Source organism: Cricetulus griseus, chromosome 3 (assembly GCF_003668045.3).
Source record: "Cricetulus griseus strain 17A/GY chromosome 3, alternate assembly CriGri-PICRH-1.0, whole genome shotgun sequence".
Lineage (NCBI taxonomy): Eukaryota > Metazoa > Chordata > Mammalia > Rodentia > Cricetidae > Cricetulus > Cricetulus griseus.
In genome coordinates, this window is record NC_048596.1 from 203245466 (window position 1) to 203264800 (window position 19335).

General features: G+C 44.1%; 1 protein-coding gene across 5 annotated transcripts in view; it reads right to left on the minus strand.

The window, feature by feature from the left end:
- Tarbp1 (TAR (HIV-1) RNA binding protein 1) overlaps window positions 1-19335 on the minus strand; it is a 50383-nt gene that overhangs the window by 10978 nt on the left and 20070 nt on the right. For all 5 annotated transcript variants that reach the window (XR_004769312.1, XM_035442762.1, XM_027404793.2 and 2 more), the window contains 12 exons: window positions 17886-17982; window positions 16382-16554; window positions 15276-15373; window positions 12747-12908; window positions 10276-10481; window positions 9390-9651; window positions 9112-9300; window positions 6311-6504; window positions 6084-6155; window positions 3668-3788; window positions 1890-2000; window positions 153-302 (listed from right to left, as the gene is read on the minus strand). Coding sequence is in view for 4 of the 5 variants with exons in the window: in XM_035442762.1 (XP_035298653.1) it covers window positions 153-302; window positions 1890-2000; window positions 3668-3788; window positions 6084-6155; window positions 6311-6504; window positions 9112-9300; window positions 9390-9651; window positions 10276-10481; window positions 12747-12908; window positions 15276-15373; window positions 16382-16554; window positions 17886-17982 (1835 nt within the window). In the remaining variant the exon portion in view is untranslated. The remainder of the gene's footprint in view (window positions 1-152; window positions 303-1889; window positions 2001-3667; window positions 3789-6083; window positions 6156-6310; window positions 6505-9111; window positions 9301-9389; window positions 9652-10275; window positions 10482-12746; window positions 12909-15275; window positions 15374-16381; window positions 16555-17885; window positions 17983-19335) is intronic.

Below are 19335 nucleotides of genomic sequence, written 5' to 3' on the forward strand. Positions count from 1 at the left end.
AAAAGTGCAGGATAAAGACACAGGGCAGAGGCAGTGAGAGTTTCACTGACCCTTTGGACAGTACCCTATTACATCCAAAGTTGTAGACACAATCTCCACACAATCAAACCATTCCCTAGTTCTTTACTTACGTAAAGAAAATCTTTACTTACGTAAGAAAAACAGTCCCAGAACTTTGGAAGAAACTGGGGGAATTTATGAAGAATCAATATAATAATCCACTCAATAAAATATTTTATGGATGCTTGATTGTTGGTGAAGCCAGCATGGAAAATCTTATCAATAATCCCATTCAAGAAGTTCTGAGGAAGAAAGCATAAAATAAATTGTTAACATGCTATTCCTTTTCAATTTTAAAACACTCTCCAACTGAGGTTGAAGAGATGGCTCAGTGGTTAAGAGTGGTTAAGCACTGGCTGCTCTTGCTGAAGACCTGCTGGGTTCACTTCCCAGAACTGACGACAGCTCACAACCATCTGTCACTCCATTTCTAGGGGATCCAACACCCTCTTGGCCTCTGTGGGTACTGCACACACACAGTACACAGACATACATACAGGCAAACACATACACATAAAATAAAATAGAAAGACGGCTTTGTGCTGGAGCATTTCTATTGAGCACTTCACCATTTACTTAAGCATAAATCCTATGATAATCAGCTAGGTAAAAGGAAAGATACAGAAGTCTAATAATTTCCATATATGTGTGTGTTTATATATAAATATATACACTTACTTCATTTCTGTGTGTGTAAATGTGCTCATGCATGCAAGGACTTCTAAGGGCAAGTGCATGTGGATGTGTGCACATACATGTGCGGGCAGGCCAGAGGTCTTCAATGTTAGGTGTTTTCCTCAATCACTTCCCACCTCATTTTTGAGGCAGGGTCTCTCACTGACCCCAGGCTTCTCCACTTTGATTAAACTGACTGACTGGCAAGCCATAGGGCTCCTCCCATCTCCACCTCCTAAGTAATGGGATGACAAGTGTGCCACCACGCCTAAATCTATCTTTATGTGGGTATTGAGGACTGACCTCAAGTCCTCCCACTGAGCCATCCCGTGTCCATCCCACCATCCACGGTTGTGGTTGTGCCCTGCCCCCATACACATTCCGTTATGTGCTTAAGTGACAACACTCATATGCAGCCTTATTTCACACTTGGACCCTGTAGCACAGAAACAACATCTAGGAGGGAAACAAAGCTGCTTTTCCTGACAGTGTCCATCCACCTTACCCTCCAGTCTCTCAGCTCCATGGCCACACCCCTCCCATCCCCAGCTATTCACTGGCCTAGACCTTTAGCCCCTCCCTCCCTCCCTCCATCCCTCCCTCCCTCCTCTTCATAATCCTACTTCTGCCTGAGTGATGATCATGTGTGAGGATCAAGTGGAAAGACTATTTATATAAACATATTTAAAAATAATGCCTGGCATATTTTTTATTTTTAAGAGGAAAACCATTCTTAAATAATGACTTTAGGTAGAAAATAGCAAAGATAACTCATTTTTTAAAAAACGACCTTCAGTTATTGTGTGTGTGTTTACAAGTGTATTGTGCACACATACAGAGGTCATGGGCCCTAAGAAATGAACTCAGATTGTTATGCTTGGCAGCAGGCAGCTTCTGTCTGTCTGTCTGTCTGTCTGTCTGTCTGTCTGTCTGTAACTGTGCCTCTTTCTCTCACACACAGTTTGGGTTGGGTTTTTTTTTTTTTACAAGGTTTCACTGTGTAGTCCTGGCTGCCCTGGAACTCACTATATAGACCAGGCTAGCCACGAGATCCACCTGCCTCTGCCTCCCGAGTGCTGGGATTGTGCCACCACACCTAGCCAGATTAATTTTTTTAATGAGAGCAATATAACAGAGCATGAGAATTATCACACCTGATCAAATCTGGGGAATAGGACAAGCAGAGTCTGCCATGCCCGGTTCTTCACCCGGTGCTGCAGGGAGTTCTCATGGTAGCGAGTTCTGGATCTGGATGTTGACTCATCCTGGGGAGACAGGGTGGAAATCAGAGTAAGCCACCTACCATACCGACAGTATCAGTGACAACTTCACATCTGAAAGGTGTTACTAAGCAACATTACATATACTTCTGTTTCTGCCTCCTTGGTCCTATTTGAATTTGAATCTGCAACTCAGTTCCAATGCCAGCAAGAAGCCAAACAGTCAATGACACCTCTAGAAACAAGATGGCAGCACCCAGCCAGGCTGCATCACAGAGCTTGTCTTTCTGGCTTTCAGCAAGATCAGTCAGGCAGGCCACTTTCTGCAGAGTTTGGGCTCAGACTCCTTTTCTACTACCAAGCTATAGCTTCGGTTCCTGGAGGGTGACTCTTGTCACCAGTCACCGCTGAGCCAAGAAGTCACTGGAGAATGTTATATACCATGTGTGTAAAGTCAGTCGGGCATCTCCTGGGCCATTCCCATCTAAAGTGAGGATGCCTCCACTTCACCTCACAGTGACCTTTCTATGTAAAGCTCTGCTCCTTTACTTTCAGTTCTATCAGCCTCAAGGCAGCCAATAAAATACCGCTTGCTTCCTCAGAGACAACCCCCACATCCAACTCCCACAGTGGGAGCACAGGAGAGGTTTTTTGTTTTTGTTTTTGTTTTTTGTTGTTGTTGTTGTTTTTACATGGAAAGTACTTCCTAGGTTTAAGATACCAAAGATGACCTTCTCCCTGCAGGAAACAGTCCTGTTTTAACACCTGTGACTAAGTGGTTTCCCCAGTCACTCAAGCAACCACAAAGTCAGATAGCAAAGCATATAGGATCATTTAGAATCACTGAAGAGAGACACCACCTCTGTGAGGGAGTTTCTAGATTAGGTGGAGGTGGGAAGACCCACTCTGAATGTAGGCTGTGTGATTTGATGGGCCGGGGTTGTGCGATGCCTAAGGAAACAATGAGCTGAACACTGACATTCACCTCTTCGGCTTCCTGAACGCTGACTCACCAGAGCCACCTCATTCATGCCTTCCTGGTCACTGTGGACTGTACTCTGCCAAAACAAACCCTGCCTTCCTTAAGTTGCCTTTGTCAGGTCCTTTTTCTTTCCTTTTTTTTTTTTTTTTTTTTTTTTTTGTGTGTGTGTGTGTGTGTTTTGTGTGTGTGTGTGTGTGTGTGTGTGTTTTGTTTTGTTTTGTTTTTGTTTTTTTGAGACAGGGTTTCTCTGTGGCTTTGGAGACCATCCTGGAAATAGCTCTTGTAGACCAGGCTGGTCTCAAACTCACAGGGATCCGCCTGCCTCTGCCTTCCTGGGATTAAAGGTGTGTGCCACCACCGCCCGGCAGGTCCTTTTTCATGGCAATAAGAAAGTGCCTCCGGGATCCTCAGACCCTCCTGCATGTCTGCTGGCTTGTTCCATTCCAGACATACATAGTGTGTGAATGTGCACAATTAATACAGCACGTTTGGACCGGCAACCAAAGATACACAGGTGAAGACCACAGGGCCAAGAGAACCAAACCAGAGAACCTGAGGTAGTACTAAATAAGCCTTAACCAAAACTACAGAACATCACCGACAGGCTTTCTGTGGCGACAGTTGTTTAGAACCACTCCATGTCATCTCCAGGTCAAACAAAGGGCAAGAGCTAGACTGTGGCCTGTGGAAAGTGGAGTTAATTCAAAGCAGGACAAAGGCTCTTCCTCACCTTATCCAGGAGCTGGATGGCAAGATCTTCTATAAACAACTTGTGGGATATGTTGGAGCCATCTAGCAGACACAAGAATTTGACAGCACAGATTCTCACGTAATAATCTTCTCTCTTAGTGCTTAAAACATAAAATGATAAGCTATGTTAATGTTTTAGAAATAGAGAAAGGCATCCACTGTTTGTACCAAATGCCATCACAAGTACCAAATCCTCCCCTGAAATGTGCTTGAGATTAAGTAGGTCTGTACTTAATGAATAAACATCCTTTTGAACTGGGAGGCAGCAGATTACAACAAATATTTTATTGGAGAACAGCATAGAATGGGCACAAATCCACCAGACCTACACACACACACACCAAAAAACAAAAAATAAACCTGTCCCTATCGATAATGATGTCATAGCAGACCCAGACCCTAGTAAGTGAAAGAGGACAAGAACAAGGGCTCTCAACTCCATGGGCAGTCCCTGCATTCTGCTATACAGGAAGTGTTCTGAATGCCTGCCCATCTGCAGCAAAGTGAAACTGTGGGTATTTCCACAGTTTGGGTTAACTCTTACAATGTTAATAAATATTACTCTAATGTAACAATAAGCACTTGGCAACACTGACTACTATGTTAAAACAGCTCAGCAAACAAATAAACAAAAGGAACTGAAAACAATTAACTGGGCCAGAGTGATGGCTTGGTGTTTAAGATGATATACTAAGCATCTATAGGACCTGAGTTCGGTTCCCAGCACCCACATCAGGAAGCTCACAACTGCCTTAGACCTCCAGCTCCAGGGGATCCAATACCCTCTGCTGGCCTCTTTAGGTACCTGCACTTGAATTCTCATATCCATATACAAATACACACAGATACACATAAACAAACGTCTTTGAAAACAATTAATTATAACAATGCTCACATTTAAGGAAGCATGGCAGATGTTCTGAAGTGAACACCTGCTACAAATATTCACATTAATCACTTGTTGGCCTTAACTCTAAACTCACAATAAATGATGTAACAATCTTTTCATCTTTCAAACACGTGCAAGTTTTTGAAAGATGATGAGAAAATAAGACTTTAAAGTATTTGATAAGCTCCAAAAATTTCAATTTTGGGATGCAGAGATGGCTCACTGGGTAAAGGTGTTTGACATACAAGTCCGACCACCTGATTCTACACTGGAAACTCACATGAAGTTGGAAGGAGGGAACTGTCACTACAGAGTGGTTCCCTGGCCTCCACGTGTGTGCCATGGGAAGGCTACCCCTTCTACCACATAAAAATAAATATACTTAAGTTCAATCAGATAAGAACTATCTACCTAGAATACACCCTCCTCAAGGCCTATCCCACACTTGTAAGCTACACACATCAATTATGTATGAATTTTTATACATTAATTATTCTTCAGTGAAAGGGCTTCAAAAACGCAGGGCCTTTCATTCACTCTATTTTTGTGTTTAACATATTAACATGTTAAAATGGTAAATATATATGAATTCGATGATAAATTTTACAACCAAATAAAGGATTACAGATTAAGTGTACATGACTGCCTCCATCCAGAGCCCTTCCCCCAAAGAGGAGGAGGGGCCTATGTTATCTGATCATGTCTTGGACTAAACTGTGCACTGAATTTTTGAAAGCTTATTAACTTAGTAAATGTGAAGATATAAATAAAATATATGAGCAAAGAATGCCATTATTATTTTTAACACATTTCAAAGGCTTGTGCTATGGTTTCATTGGGAAATTGCCCCTCCGGTTCATGTGTTAAAGGCCTGTCTGAAGGGGTGGCTCCATTATGGAGTCTGTGGAACCTTGGGGAGGTAGGGTCTAGTTGGAGGAGGTGGGTCACTGGGAGCGGGCCTTAAGATCGACAGCACTGCTTCACTTCCCATTTCTCTCTGCTACCAAGCTCTTAATGCCACAGCCATAAGCCAATGCTAAAGCCATGATGTACTATATCCCCCAAACCTCTCTTAAGTTGTTTGTCGGACATTCAGCCACAGAAATAATGGTAATGATGATAATATTAATAACAAATTAATACAGCTTGTTCACTGAAGTAGACATAATGATAAGACTTGTATTAATTTATGGACAATGGAGCTAGAGAGAGAGCTCAGCAGTTAAGAGCACTATTTACTCTTTTGGAGGACACAGGTTCAATTCCCAGGACCCACTTGGTAGGTCACAACCTTCTCTAACTCCATTTCCAGGGGATCCAACACCCTCTTCTAAGCTCTGAGGACACTAGGCATGCATGTGGTACACAGGCATCCATACAGGCAAAACTTATACATATAAAATAAAAACAAATATTTTTTATTTGTTATGAATAAAGACTGCCATAGGAGTTAAGTCAAGTAGAACCTCTCACTTGCATCGAGACACAGGAAATGGGCCGCACTTACTTCTCTATGATGATGTTTGCCGCACAGTCTTGTCCAAGGTTTTCTATGAAGGTTTGGACATCCTGAATAAGTCTTAAAAATGTGAGAAGAAAAAGAAAAAAAAAAAAAAACAGATTCAGGAGAGGAAAAAAATTAAAGCCCCAAAGTTAATACTACAACCTCCTTGAAATCTCAGCACAGATGTAACTCCACCCATGTGTGACATGTTGACATAGTGACATTTTTACCTCTGATCACGCCTAAACACTGTTCCAAACACACAAGCCTCCAGGACAAGTTCACTGTAATCCTTAGCACTGGAGAACAAGCTGCTGTGGGACACACCACAAGCAGCTGCTATCCAAGACTGGCAGCAGTGACAGATCAGAATATTGAAGACCCCTGTTTTTATGGAGGACATTTCAATTATCTTGCACATAATCTGAAATGAAACACAACACTCAGGTTAACCTTTGACCAGGCCAGTTAAAAAGAAAATTAGCAGCACAACAATGATTAAAATTAGCAGTGTAATAGTTTTACTAAAAACTATTACTTCCTGATAATAGTTCCTAAAGAAATAAGCCCTCCTGGCCTGGGATGGTTAATCTTTAAACAAGTCAACTTGACAGACATAGAATGGATGAGGAGACACATGTCTATGAATGCCTATGGGGATGTTCCCAGAGGCGCTCTGCAGGCTGGGGTCCTAGGCTGAATTAAAAGGAGGAAGTGAGCTGAGCATTAGCGTTTATACCTCTGTTTCCTGATTGTGGATGCCATGTGACCAGCTGCCTCATGTTCCTGCTGTCATGCCTTGCCCACTGTGATGGACTGTGTCCTCAAACCGTGAGCCAAGAAAAATGTTTACTTCTTTCAGTTGCTTTTGTCAGGCATTTTGTTATAGCAATGAGAAAAGTAACACAGAGCCTGGTCCCAAACCCTGTATATTGAATGCAGAATACATATAGCTTTTGATGTCAACCTACAAAGGGGTGTCAACGTGGAAAACAAAACTCTTGGGACCTGATGGAGAGTCCTTTCCTTTTGTGTGCAGCATATTTACTTGCTGACATGGTAAATGGGAGTTGTGTGATTAAATTTATCTGAAAAGATCCCCAAACTAAACTCTACTTGAATGTCAGACGAACCCTAATCATGGAATGCTAAGTCCTAATGTTTTAATGGTGAATGCTAAATCCAGTATTCCTGGCTGAGCCGTCCATCCAGAACTCTCTAGGAGAGACACGTGCCAAGGACAGAGGAAGAGAAGGCAGCCCCTCCCTGCAGAAATATGACCTCAATGCTCCAGGAGGCAAAGACCACAGTCTCCTGCTGTGTCCCACAGTGGGCAGAAGGGCAGGAGGGGCAGCATGGATCAGGTACAGGAATGGGAAGCAACCTGAATTTCCAACAGGATGGAATCCCATTGAGTCATCCTCCCTGCTGAAGGAGTGGCTGCAAATGTAAGTACAGCCATCCCTGACAGCCCTGGGGAACTGCCCCAGAATGCCCCTGGATGGCAATCTGCAGAGGCTTCAAGCCCTGTTCATTTAAACAGTGTGCAGTCTGAATGGAGCCTGCATATGGGAACATTATGGCTACTTTAGATCAAACATACAACCTGGGCCCATGGCTGCAGCTGTCCCAGGACAGACACAAATATCAAAACATGTCTATAGACAGTGATGTTATGTTGCAGTACCCAAAGGCTGACACCCTGCTCCTAGTAATCTCTAGATTGCTGATAATATCAAATACAGTACAAATAGTTGTCATATTTTTACAAATAGCAAAAAGGCAGTACTGAGGCAAACTTTTTAAAAAATATTCCTTTTTTTAAATCTTAAAATGTTTTACATTCACTTCTTTTGGGAAGGGTACACAAATGCCACAGGATACATGTGGAAGACAGAGGATTACATTCAGGAGTTGCTCTCAACTTTTACCAGGTGGGTGGAATCCAACTCTGGTTTTTAGACTTGGCAGGAAGCATCTTCACTGAGCCATCTCTCTGGCCCTCAAATACTCCTTCTTATTGGCTAGATCTGTGGATGGTGAAGCCTCAAGTTCAGGGGGTTGTCCATACCTCCAGAAAACAAAGACTTTTACATCCTGTATTTCTCTACATGATTTAAAGACACATGAGAATGCATTGTAAGAGCAAGGACAAAAGGTGCCTGTCATGCCCTTCAGTCCATGTCAGTGTCAAAGTATACCAGCTGGGCTCCACACCATGCTCCTGCTGTCCTACAGGAGGCACAATGCTTCCAGGCTACCCAAGTCTCTCAGAGAGGGAAGAGCCAGGCCTCCTGAGTTCCCAATCCTTAACTTGCCAAGTGAGTCAAGTTTAATTTTGTTGCTGTTTGTTTTGAGAAGGGGTCTCACCATGTAGCTTTGGCTGGCCTACAGGCTGGCCTACAACTCAATATGTAAACCAGATTGGTTGCAAACCTAAACAGATCCACTGGCCTCTGCCCCCTGAGTGTTAAGACTAAAAGTGTGCCCTGTCACACTCAGCTGGGACTCAAGATCGTAAATATTGTCTGAACACGGAGGGAAGAGCTGTGTCTGAATGTAAAGTGTCCCCAAGGCTCATGTGTTACGATCCCATTGTCCATCTTGCGGAGATGTTTTGAAAGGTGGCACTTTTGAGGGGTACAGACTGTATGCCTGCTTTGGTCTGTTCTCTGCTTCCTGGTACACTAGCATGTCTGAAGTTGCTGCTTCCTTCTCCTTTCACTCCAGAGGGAGCAGCCATGTTCCCTCCCTATCACAATGGACTATATCCCCTGAAACAGTGACCCAAAGCCAACCTTTCCTCAAGTCCTGCCTATGGTCTATCTGGTCACAGCAGCTGGAAGTAAATGACACAGTAGGGCAGGTGGGTGTTGGGCCCCACCCTGAGCCTCCTGTCTCTGTCATATATCCTCATCTCATGCAAGACAAATTCTGAGAAAAAAGCCCTAGTCCTAGTACTTGATTACAAACACACCTCTTCTTTTGCTTGTCTTACAGACAGCACAAAATGCAAAGAGAAAAAAGTTACCTCTTTTATTTTGAAGTATCCCTGACCCTTGAGTTTTGCAGCAATGGTAAGAATTTCATTATTAAAAACAAAGTGAATGAAGGCTTTTAAATTAGGCCAGAATGTCAGCTGAGTGTTGCTCAAGGAAGATATGATTTTCCAAGCCATGTCAAAAGATTCTATGCAGAGTGACTCGTCTGAAGTCAGGAGCTGGCAGAAGGGGATGAAAACACACAGTGGTCAGTCTCAGAAATACCATTGTTTCTTCATCACCCAATTCACCTTTACCTGCATCTCACCTTGGGAACCAGCACCTCCATACAGCGGAACACAGGTAAGATGCAGCCTGCAGGGAGGACCGTGAGGACGTCCAGAGCAGACCGCAGGGTCTGCACAGGCATCTCGACAGCAGGGAGAAAGCACTCCAGCCTGTCACTTTCCGTGGTTGGAATAAGGGGGTAGTGCTTTCTCAGCAGGAAGGAGAGGCAGACCCACTGATCGTGTAGGTACTGTGCCGCTATTTTCCCCCATCCTTGAGAAGATGATGATTCTTCAAAAACACTGAAAGTTTTAAAAGAAAGATACTAAGCCGTACACTTTCCCAAATTCATCTTCATTTCTTTGGTATGTGGTGCTGTTCCTTATAGAGGCAAACATAGATGGGTGGTTTGAAAGTGGTCTGGCTCCTACAAATCCTTGGACAGAACTGGGCAGGAGGGAACTGGGAGGTGGGGGCTCTTCCAACTTTTCCATCAGGAGGTAAAGCACCATGAAGCCCTCTCCAGGATCCAGGTGGATGCTGGTGCCACATTTATAGGCTTTCAGTCCCCAATATCATAAGTGTTTCCTTATAAGCTACCCAAGCTCAGATAATACTGTTACAGCAACGGAAAACATAACCGAGAAAGGATAAACAGCCTACCCACTAAACACTGAAGCAACCCCACAGACTTAAATGTACTACAAGGAATTTCCACAACCTTGAGAGACTCATTGAAAACTAAGTCAGAAAGGCCAGCAAGTGTCAGACAAGGGAGATGAAGAGCCTAATGGTGCACTCTAATCCAAAATGGAGCCTCATCTCCCCAGCTCCACTATACCATGAGCACTGTCAGGGATCACTAATGACCATGATTATAACAAAAACCAGATTGTTAACCCTTAACCAAGACGTTCCTCATTCACCTGCCATTCTCCAAGGGATGCACACAGCCGTTCTGTTCCTCTGAACGGGGCTTCTGCAGCATCTGATTGAGTGGAAGAGTTGACAGGAACCTGTCCATGGGCTCAGCATCCAGCTGCAGCACTGGGTGCTGGTCCACAGCTTCACACAGAGCTGCCAGGGTGGCCATGCTGACTGCTCTCTGCACCTGATGACCCAGGGTTGGCTCCTGCAGAGGACAGAACAAGCCTGATGCAAGGGAATCAAGTCTCAGTCTGAGGAGACTAGGGCTGCAAAGCTGCAACACCTCATGCCCTGCCTCCCTTCATGTTGCTGCCAAGCATCAGTGGGATAAAGAAGTTCAAGTGTGGCAGTTAGTCCTCAGCATGTAAGAGGAAAATTCAGCCTCTACAATAAGGGCTGCCTAGATCTTATATGGCCTGTAAGTAACAATGCCCTGGTTTCATCAGGGTTCAAAACCAGGGGCCAGCCTCTAAATTGGGCTTCTAACCACTCTGCCTTTCCTCTGTTATGTTTAAGACATGCATACAGGCACTAAAATCCTGTGGGGACATAACTGCATAAATTACAACACAAACTGTGAAGAAGGAAATAAACACCCCTGTGTAGGCATGAGGGGCACAGGGAAAATGAAGGAAGTGGCAAGCCAGAGGGAAACCTCAGGTAGGAGGTGCTATGGTCTAAGTGTGAAATCACCCAGGCTCACATGAACACATGATCCTCAGCTGGTGGTACTGTTTGGGTGGATACGGAATCCTAGTTATCATCGGTGGGTCACTAGGGGGTAGGCCTTGAAGACATTTCTGGAATGAGCTTTGTACTTCCTGGTTTGTTGTGATGTCAAGAGCTCTACCCATACTCTCACTGACAAGGAGCCACCACACCATGCCTCCCCCACCATGACACCTGTCTCTTAAATGCTAAGCAAGAAAGAACCCTTTCCTTAAGTCACTTGTGACAGAAAAACTGTAAGTGGTCACTTGGGCCAGCTGCAGCATAGGGCACCATGGAAACAGGAAGAAAGGGTAGACAACTGGCCTGGAAGTCAAGGAAGGAAGCTAAATATGGAAGCTGTGATTTAAAGTTAATGAAAGGGTTCTGTACTGGGCTAGTGTGAGCAAGGAAGCTAAGACACTGCCATATCCACACTGAGGTCATTTTAAGACTGAAGAATTTCTGGCTATGAAGGCATGGGAGAAGATAGGAGGCTGAGGCAGGAGGATCATGAGTTCAGGGTCTGTCTGGGCTACAAAGGGAGTTCAAGGTCAACCTGAGTAATCTAGTAAGATTCGGTCTCCAAGTTTAAATAGGATGGGGTGGGAGGGCACTGATATGGTTCAGTGGTAAAGCATATGCCCAGCACAAAAGCATCTTAAACTACAGGTTGTGACCCCACAAGTGTATAATTGAAGGTGGGATCATGAAAACTCTGACAACAATCAGAGGTTTTTGAATGCCCAGTAACTCAAATTAATTGAAAATCAAACATGTGATGAGTCTAAGGTGTTTCTGGCTGTGCTTATCCATATTGTGGGACTTCATGGAGTCTTGGTTCTGAAACATAGCATTCTCACCTTTACTTCACACCACACAGAGCCAGTGAGCACTGCCAGGCACACCTGGGCCCAGAGGGAGACTATTGTTATCTATCTTATAAACAGTGTGTGTACAAAGTTTTCAGCTCTTACAGAACCACAGGCTCAATTACAGAAGACAAAGACTTGAATGTGTTCCTACAATGGTTCCTCAGCATGTGAACATAAATTAGTGTATCTTTCCATTGTACTGTTAGACAAACAGTACATTAGACAAACAGAGAATATTTACCTCATCATTATATAATTTACTTTCTTCTTTAATAAAGACTAAACTATATGCATACCAAAGAACTATTTTTAAATGTTTTATGATTTATTATCTGCAAATGCTTAATTTGTGTTCCCATTTCTCAGACTTATACACCAAGATTCATGAAAATTTTTCTTCAATTAAAAGGGGTCACAAGTGAAGCCAGACAGTGGTGGCACATGCCTGTTATCCCAGCACTCAGAAGTTAGAGGCAGGTAGATTTCTGAGTTCAAGGCCAGCCTGGGCTACACAGAGAAACCCTGTCTTGATAAAAATCAAAAAAAGAAAAAAAGGAAAGAAAAGGGGTCACAAGTGGAAAAAGATTAATTAGGGTATATGAGGCCATGTATTCAAACCAGCAAGAAGGAAGGAAGTGGGGGAGAAGGAAGGAGGGAGTAAAGGAGAGGGAAAGATGGGGAGAGAGAGAGAGAGAGAGGTATCAGATCTCCATTTTGTTCAATGCTGGGATGTATCCCAATTCTTCTCCACAGTATTAGTACCTACAGGCAGGATATTAACAATCAAATTTCAGAAAATCCTTTTTAAAATTGTAAAACATCATGGAGCAATCAAATAGGTATTCCTTGCTAGACATAACCACACACCTTCAGCCCAGGAAGATTACCTCTCCATCCTCAGCCTCCTGCAGATGGTGAATGCATGCATTTTTCAAAGGAGAAATGACTCGGCTGATAGGGTTGCCTGCTTTCCAGCCCTGCTTCACCTGGAGACTCGTGAGTTCAGCCAACACCTTCAGATATAGCTGGCAGCGGTCCAGATCTGCCACCTACAATAAATATCAGGACACAAAAGGACAATGGGACCTGTGAATTTCACACAAGTAGAATTCAGAGAGGAAGCAAACACTGCATTTAAATGCACTAACAAGACACTGAAGAGAAAGCCATTCCATAGTGCAGTGCCCAGAATGTCTTTATGTAGGCTAAGGATGTCCTTCCTTAAAGTCCAGACTTTCCCAGAACCTGATGACACCTTTCACAGCATAGGTGAACCTAAACCCTCAACTAGGAAGCCTTGGGAGGCAGAAAATGTTCCACAAATTTTTTTTTCTTAACACTTATTAATATTCATAGCAATAGGTATCTGTATTTTATTCCTGTATAATGAATTTTGTGTGGTTACCACAATCTCCCTTTCTAGTGTTCTTGACACTCCCAATGCTTTCCTCTTTCCAATGACCTCTTCTACTGCCTCAGGAGCATGGGTGAGGGATTTTTCACAGAAAGAAGCATGGGTGAGGGGTTGCTTACAGGAAGGAGAATGAGCACCTTCCCCATGGCTACACCCCTGAAGAAAATACCTCTCCTTCCCCTAGCAACTGTTTACTACATAGATATCCTCAGGAAGAGGCAGCCTTGAGAGCCCACCCCCACTGTGTGAGATGTTGATGGGCCCATGATTGTCCGGGTCTTGTGCAGAAACCTGGAGTCTTTCCAGCTCTTCCTTGCCAGGGCCAGCCCTTCATGAACAGTAACAGCAGTGACTACAAAGGCCATGCCTTAGTTTATTGCTAACAGACATCAGTTCTCAGGGGAAGGAGGACTGCCCTAATTCCAAATTAAGGTCCAACAACTCACCTAACACTTAAGAGCTAACAGGGGGAGGGACAGGAGCTTCTGGGAGAACTAGGTTCTTATACTCAACTGTTTTTGTTTTTTTTTAATTTATTTATTAGTTCTAGTTAGGGAACAAGCTTGTTTCACATGTAAGTCTCTTCTCCCTCTTACTCAACTGTTTTTATGACATAAGCTGAGTTCCTTAGTCTCCGGAGGCCTCTGGTTTCTCACCCATACAATGGAGACAGTAATATCGACAGTGTTGGGGAGATTAAGCCCTAACAGTGAGTGCTTTGATTCCAAGCACTCAAAGATAAAGGAAAATCTTTTTAGTTGTAGATGACCAGCTCTCTCCTCCCACCATGTGGGTCTCAGGGGTCTAACTCTGGTAGTCAAAATTAATGGCCTGTAAGTACCTGTACCTGCTGAGCCACCTCACCAAACCAAAGTTCTTTAAATGAGTAAATACATTTCCTCACCTTCTTGACAATCTACACAATCAAACTGCTTCAACATTTGTCCACAGAAGTTTTAAACGATAATAAGTAGAAACTTCTATAAAAACTAGTGTTTTCTCTAAGTAGTCTTAGAAAGAAAACTTTGATTATTTTATATACCCTACAAAGAATAAAACTATGGTTGTAGGAGACATAGCAGACATATTTAGGAGATCATCTGAACCCAGAGTACACTGTTCCCACCTCTGGCTGCACTTCAACCAAAGAGCAAAACTTTATCTGTGTGTGTGTGTGTGTGTGTGTGAGAGAGAGAGAGAGAGAGAGAGAGAGAGAGAGAGAGAGAGAGAGAGAGAGAGAGAGAGAGAGAGAGAAAGAGCACGCACACACTCGCGCTCGGGCACACACACACAAATGGCTCTGGTCCCATCCTTAATCTAACATCCTGAATATCTGGCTCCAGGTCCCAGTTACACACAAATGTGTTAAAGGCTCAAATCCATCACACTGAAACCTTCCAAATGTGATAAGATGACAGACATATCATCTGGGGAAACTGAGGCTCAGAAAAGCTGCATCCCTTGCTTAGGTCACAGTTAATAATACTAATAGACTGGAAACTAGGTACACTAGATTGAATGTGAACCTCCCTTCACCCCTCACCCACACCCACACAGGCTCATGTGTTTACACACTTGACCCCAGCTGGTGGTGCTGTTTTGGGAGGCTATGAAACCTTGGGAGGTGCAACCTGAAGGGAGGGTGGATTGCTGGGAGGCAGGCTTTGGGGTTGGAGTCTAGCTACTTCTGCTTATATGGGTTGTAACCAGCTGCCTTACTCTCCCACTGCCCCAGCTGCAGCCTGCTCCCATCATAATCTCTTTCAGGCCATGATGGATCCAAGCCTCTCAAACTATGAGCCAAAATAAACCTCCTTCTGTTAAACTGCTGCTGCTGGGCGTTTACACAATACTGGGCTGTTCAGAAGTCTATGATGGCTCTGCTTCCCAGAGTGGCTTCTGTGAAACCATCACACTTTGACAGTTGACACAGTGAGCATCAACTGGGAAAGAAACAGCGGTGACAGGCTGCAGAAAGCTCCTGAAGCCCGAAGCTACTTACGCTCTGCAGCTCATTCATGGTAAGTCTCCTGAGCACAAACTGAGACACGCTGTCTGCAACAGACATGATGGAGGTCTGGAGGACAGAGGACACCTCATCTGTGGGGAGAATGTGTTTTATTAACCCAGTAGAAGTAGGGTCTTCGGTACAAACCATACCAGAAGCTCTTGTACAACCCTGAGACAGAAAGGCAGTCACTAGAGTCCAGGACTCCATACCACCACAGGCCCAGCACAAGGACACTGGATGGATTTCAGAAATGTGTTTTGTGGAAAAGAGCCTGATGGCTACTCTACTACAGCCTTAGAACATAAGAGGACACACCTTGGGCTAATGGCTAGAATTACAGACAGCAATAGTGACAGAGTAACAGGAAACTTGGGGAGGTGACAGGTATGTCCAGGCCTCACTAGATTTACCCCAAACTATGGGGTTGGACGTGTTAAATATGCACAACTTTCCTACAAGTCAGCCATGTTTCTTTTTGTTGTTGTTGTTGTTTTGTTTGTTTGGTTTTTTTGGTTTATCGAGACAGGGTTTCTCTGTGTAGCTTTGGAGCCTATCCTGGCACTCGCTCTGGAGACCAGGCTGGCCTTGAACTCACAGAGATCCGCCTGCCTCTGCCTCCTGAGTGCTGGGATTAAAGGCGTGCGCCACCAACGCCCAGCCAGCCATGTTTCTAATGGAAAGGTTATAAATCTAAAAGAGCCTTATGAACTGGGGGTGCAGCTTGGCTGGCAGAGTGCTTGCCTAACATGCAGGAAGCTTTAGGTGCCATCCCAGCATCATATCAAACTGGGCATGGTAGCCCATGCCTATAAGCCAAGTTCTCAGGAGGTAGAGGCAAGAGGATCTGAAGTTCAAGGTCATTCTTGCCTAATAGCAAGGTAGAGGCAGCCTGAGCTACACAAGACACTTTCATAAAAACGGACATGCCTCACATACATGAAAAATAAGGAAAACCGCATTCTAATAATAGAAAAGAATCCTCCCTTTCCCAGCTGCTCAGTATATGCATGGGAAGAACTAATTCTTACAGTAAGAAATCAGGAGCTTCCCCTCATCCTCAACACCAGCAAGGCACCCCAGAGCCCAATTGTCCTCACCATCTTGGCCACTGGAACCTCTTGGCACACAAGAATGCAGCAACCTCGCCAGCAGCTGGAGGCACCGGTCAGTCCTCAGCAAGGGCATGTAGGCATTCGTGGCGAGCTTCCCCAGTGCATCCAGCAGGGGGTCTAAGAAGATCCTCAACACGTTCTGAGTCCTCTGCTTTTCTCTAGATGGTGAAAGAACAGCCACATCAGCCATTCAAAAACATGACCGTTCCCCAGCTAGCACTCTTGTTGCAAGTTAGCTCAGGGGTCCTACAAGTTGCTTCATGGATAGTGCACATACCCGGGACCTGTGAGGGAGGACCCAACTCTATGTCTGAGCGTTCTACTGTCTTTAACCCTCACAGTGTGAGACACAAATCCTAAACCCATGCTATATGTTAAACTGCCAAAGTCCTTACCAATGGTTTTGTAACAAAGCAAAACAAGAGAGAGCAGAGAAGAAAATAGGTAAAAACAAAATGCAAAAACAAAAATCAATGAATAAATTTTAAGAAAAGTGTAAACTAGTAGAAGATAGGTAACATCAACTGTTTTTTAAAAAATACAAAAAGAAAACCCTAAAGATATGAAACTATTATGACCAAAGACTCTGGCACTAAAACTTCATCTACATGGGACATGATGTATCAAGGTGCTGTTTTATCTTTAGCACAGTGGCTGAGCCTCACTCTCCTGCTATTTCAGCCAGCGGCTACAACTCTGCAGTTACTGGCCTGCTTCTCTAGCAGTGGCCTTGACTGCTCAGGCCACAGCCTGGTGGGAATTCTGTTCCTGAAGGCACCGGCTCTGCTGCTGCCACTAAAGGTGCCTTTTACTAAATCTCTACCATTCTATTTATAAATAAAACTGAAGACTCAAAGGCTGGGGTAAAAATCTGCTTGCTCACAGAGGTTGAGTAGCACCTAGCTAACCTTCTCTTCTAGTTGGTGTCTTCCAAAAGCCCCTCCTTCTGCTCCACAAAAACAAAATAAAAACCCTTGCCACTCAAAACCCCTCCCTGATACTTCCCGTGCATCAATCTCTTCCAGATGCTCTTTGATGCCCCATGATTACTTTCTGTCAACTAGTTGCTAACTCAGCCTCCTGACCTAAGGTTAGTTTTATTTAATTAATGCAAATGAAAACTTGGGGTTCACAGTGTGACTGAATATCCCCCAACATCAAGTTAACCGTATACCATGCCACTGCTACCATCACAGAGATCTTAGCATCTACTTTTCTAATACTAGTATAAAAAAGTAAGCATCATCTATTCTCTAATTGAATATTAGATTGCAAACTTGACATCTAATTTACCAACCTGTAAGCATTAGGTGGCCCTACTTCTATTAATCAGCTGTTAAATTAAACATTTCTTTAGTATGTGGCCAGTGTTCTAGATCTGGTCTTTGTTAGTGACTCTACCAATCACTGAAAAGTCTAAATATCCATGATAAATCTTATTAGCGCCCTTCCTCCCTCCCACTCCACCAAGCACTGAAGAAACAGTGACCTGAACTGGGTCTTCATTCCTTCCACGTCCACAGCCAGAAGAACCATCAGAGAAGTCAGCCTGGCTTCAAGCCAGTCTGGCATAAAGCAGCTTTCTCCTGATAGGATAACAAAAATTACAGCTTAGGAAGCATTCTTGGGGTCTGAGAAATAGTTCAATGGGTAAAGGTGCTTGCAGTCAAGGCTGATGACCCAATTTGATCCCCAGGATCTACACGATGGGGAAAAAAGAGCAGACTCCCATAAGTTGTCTTCTGACCTCCAAATGAGTGCTGAGGCATGTGTGTACACGCACACACGTGCTTTTTAATTTTAAAAAAAAAAATTTTAAAAGGCATTCACTAACTCCTTCAAAAATGATGGGCTGAAACCAAACCAGCTCCATGATTATTCCTAATCCATGTTACATCCTTAGAGAAACACATTATGATGTACCATGTTTAAAGACAATAAAAACAACTCCTTGTCCCTCTGCTGTGTGCAGAGATCCTGCTTGAATACTACAGACACACGCACGTTCCTCAGACCATAGAAAGTGTTCAGCCAAGAATACCAGAACTGTTATTGCCACACTGAAGAGATGTGTCTGCAGCTGGAGTACACACTAGGGGAAGTGCCCTGGTCTGGGGACAATTGAGCTGAAGGGGACAACTGAGAAGAATGACCTGAGTGAAGGGAGACAAGAACCTCCCATGTACAAGAATGTGCAGATGGTCCCACCAGGAGAGTATTAGTCAACAGAAGGATGCATATATGTGAGAGAGAATAGCAGAAAATGAGGCGGGAGACCTATTGAAGAGACCCAGACACTTGGCAGAACATTTGAGGCGCTTTGCTTTTGTCCTAGAGATAACTGGAAGCCTCTGAGGGTGCATGCACGTGTGTGTGTGGGGGGGGGGGGTGTTCCAAAATGGAAACTGTAGGAAGCAAAAAGAGGAACAAGGGAAGCAGCCGCCAGAGCAAGCCCAGCGGGGCTGAGGCTTCCAGAAGACACCTAACCCTGGACAGGAGAGGTGAAGCACCAGGGCTGGGCAGCCTCAGACCCACTGGAGCCGCTGTGTGTGACTGCGCTCGCTAACAGCAGTGAAGGTTTGACTTTAGCTGCAGGTCCAACCCCAGAAGCTCAAAAGCACAGAGAATGCACCTGAGAACAAAGAGGAGACACTCAGGAGAGAACGCTGACAGACAGACTTGAGCTCTCGAAGGACAATTACCTATCAGTTGAGACCCACTCCTGGATCAGACAAGAGAAACTGGATGAAATGAGCTGATCTGAGACAAAGGCGGGAATTTCAGATGTGTTCAATCAAAGGCACAATTTCCCCAAATGATGGCAAAGGACCTCAGTGAAGAGGAAGCATTAGAAATGTAAAAGAAATCCTAATTAATGAGACTGAATTCTTCCCTCATGCAGGCTGACATATTTTCTCCAAACATCTTTGCAAAAGCAG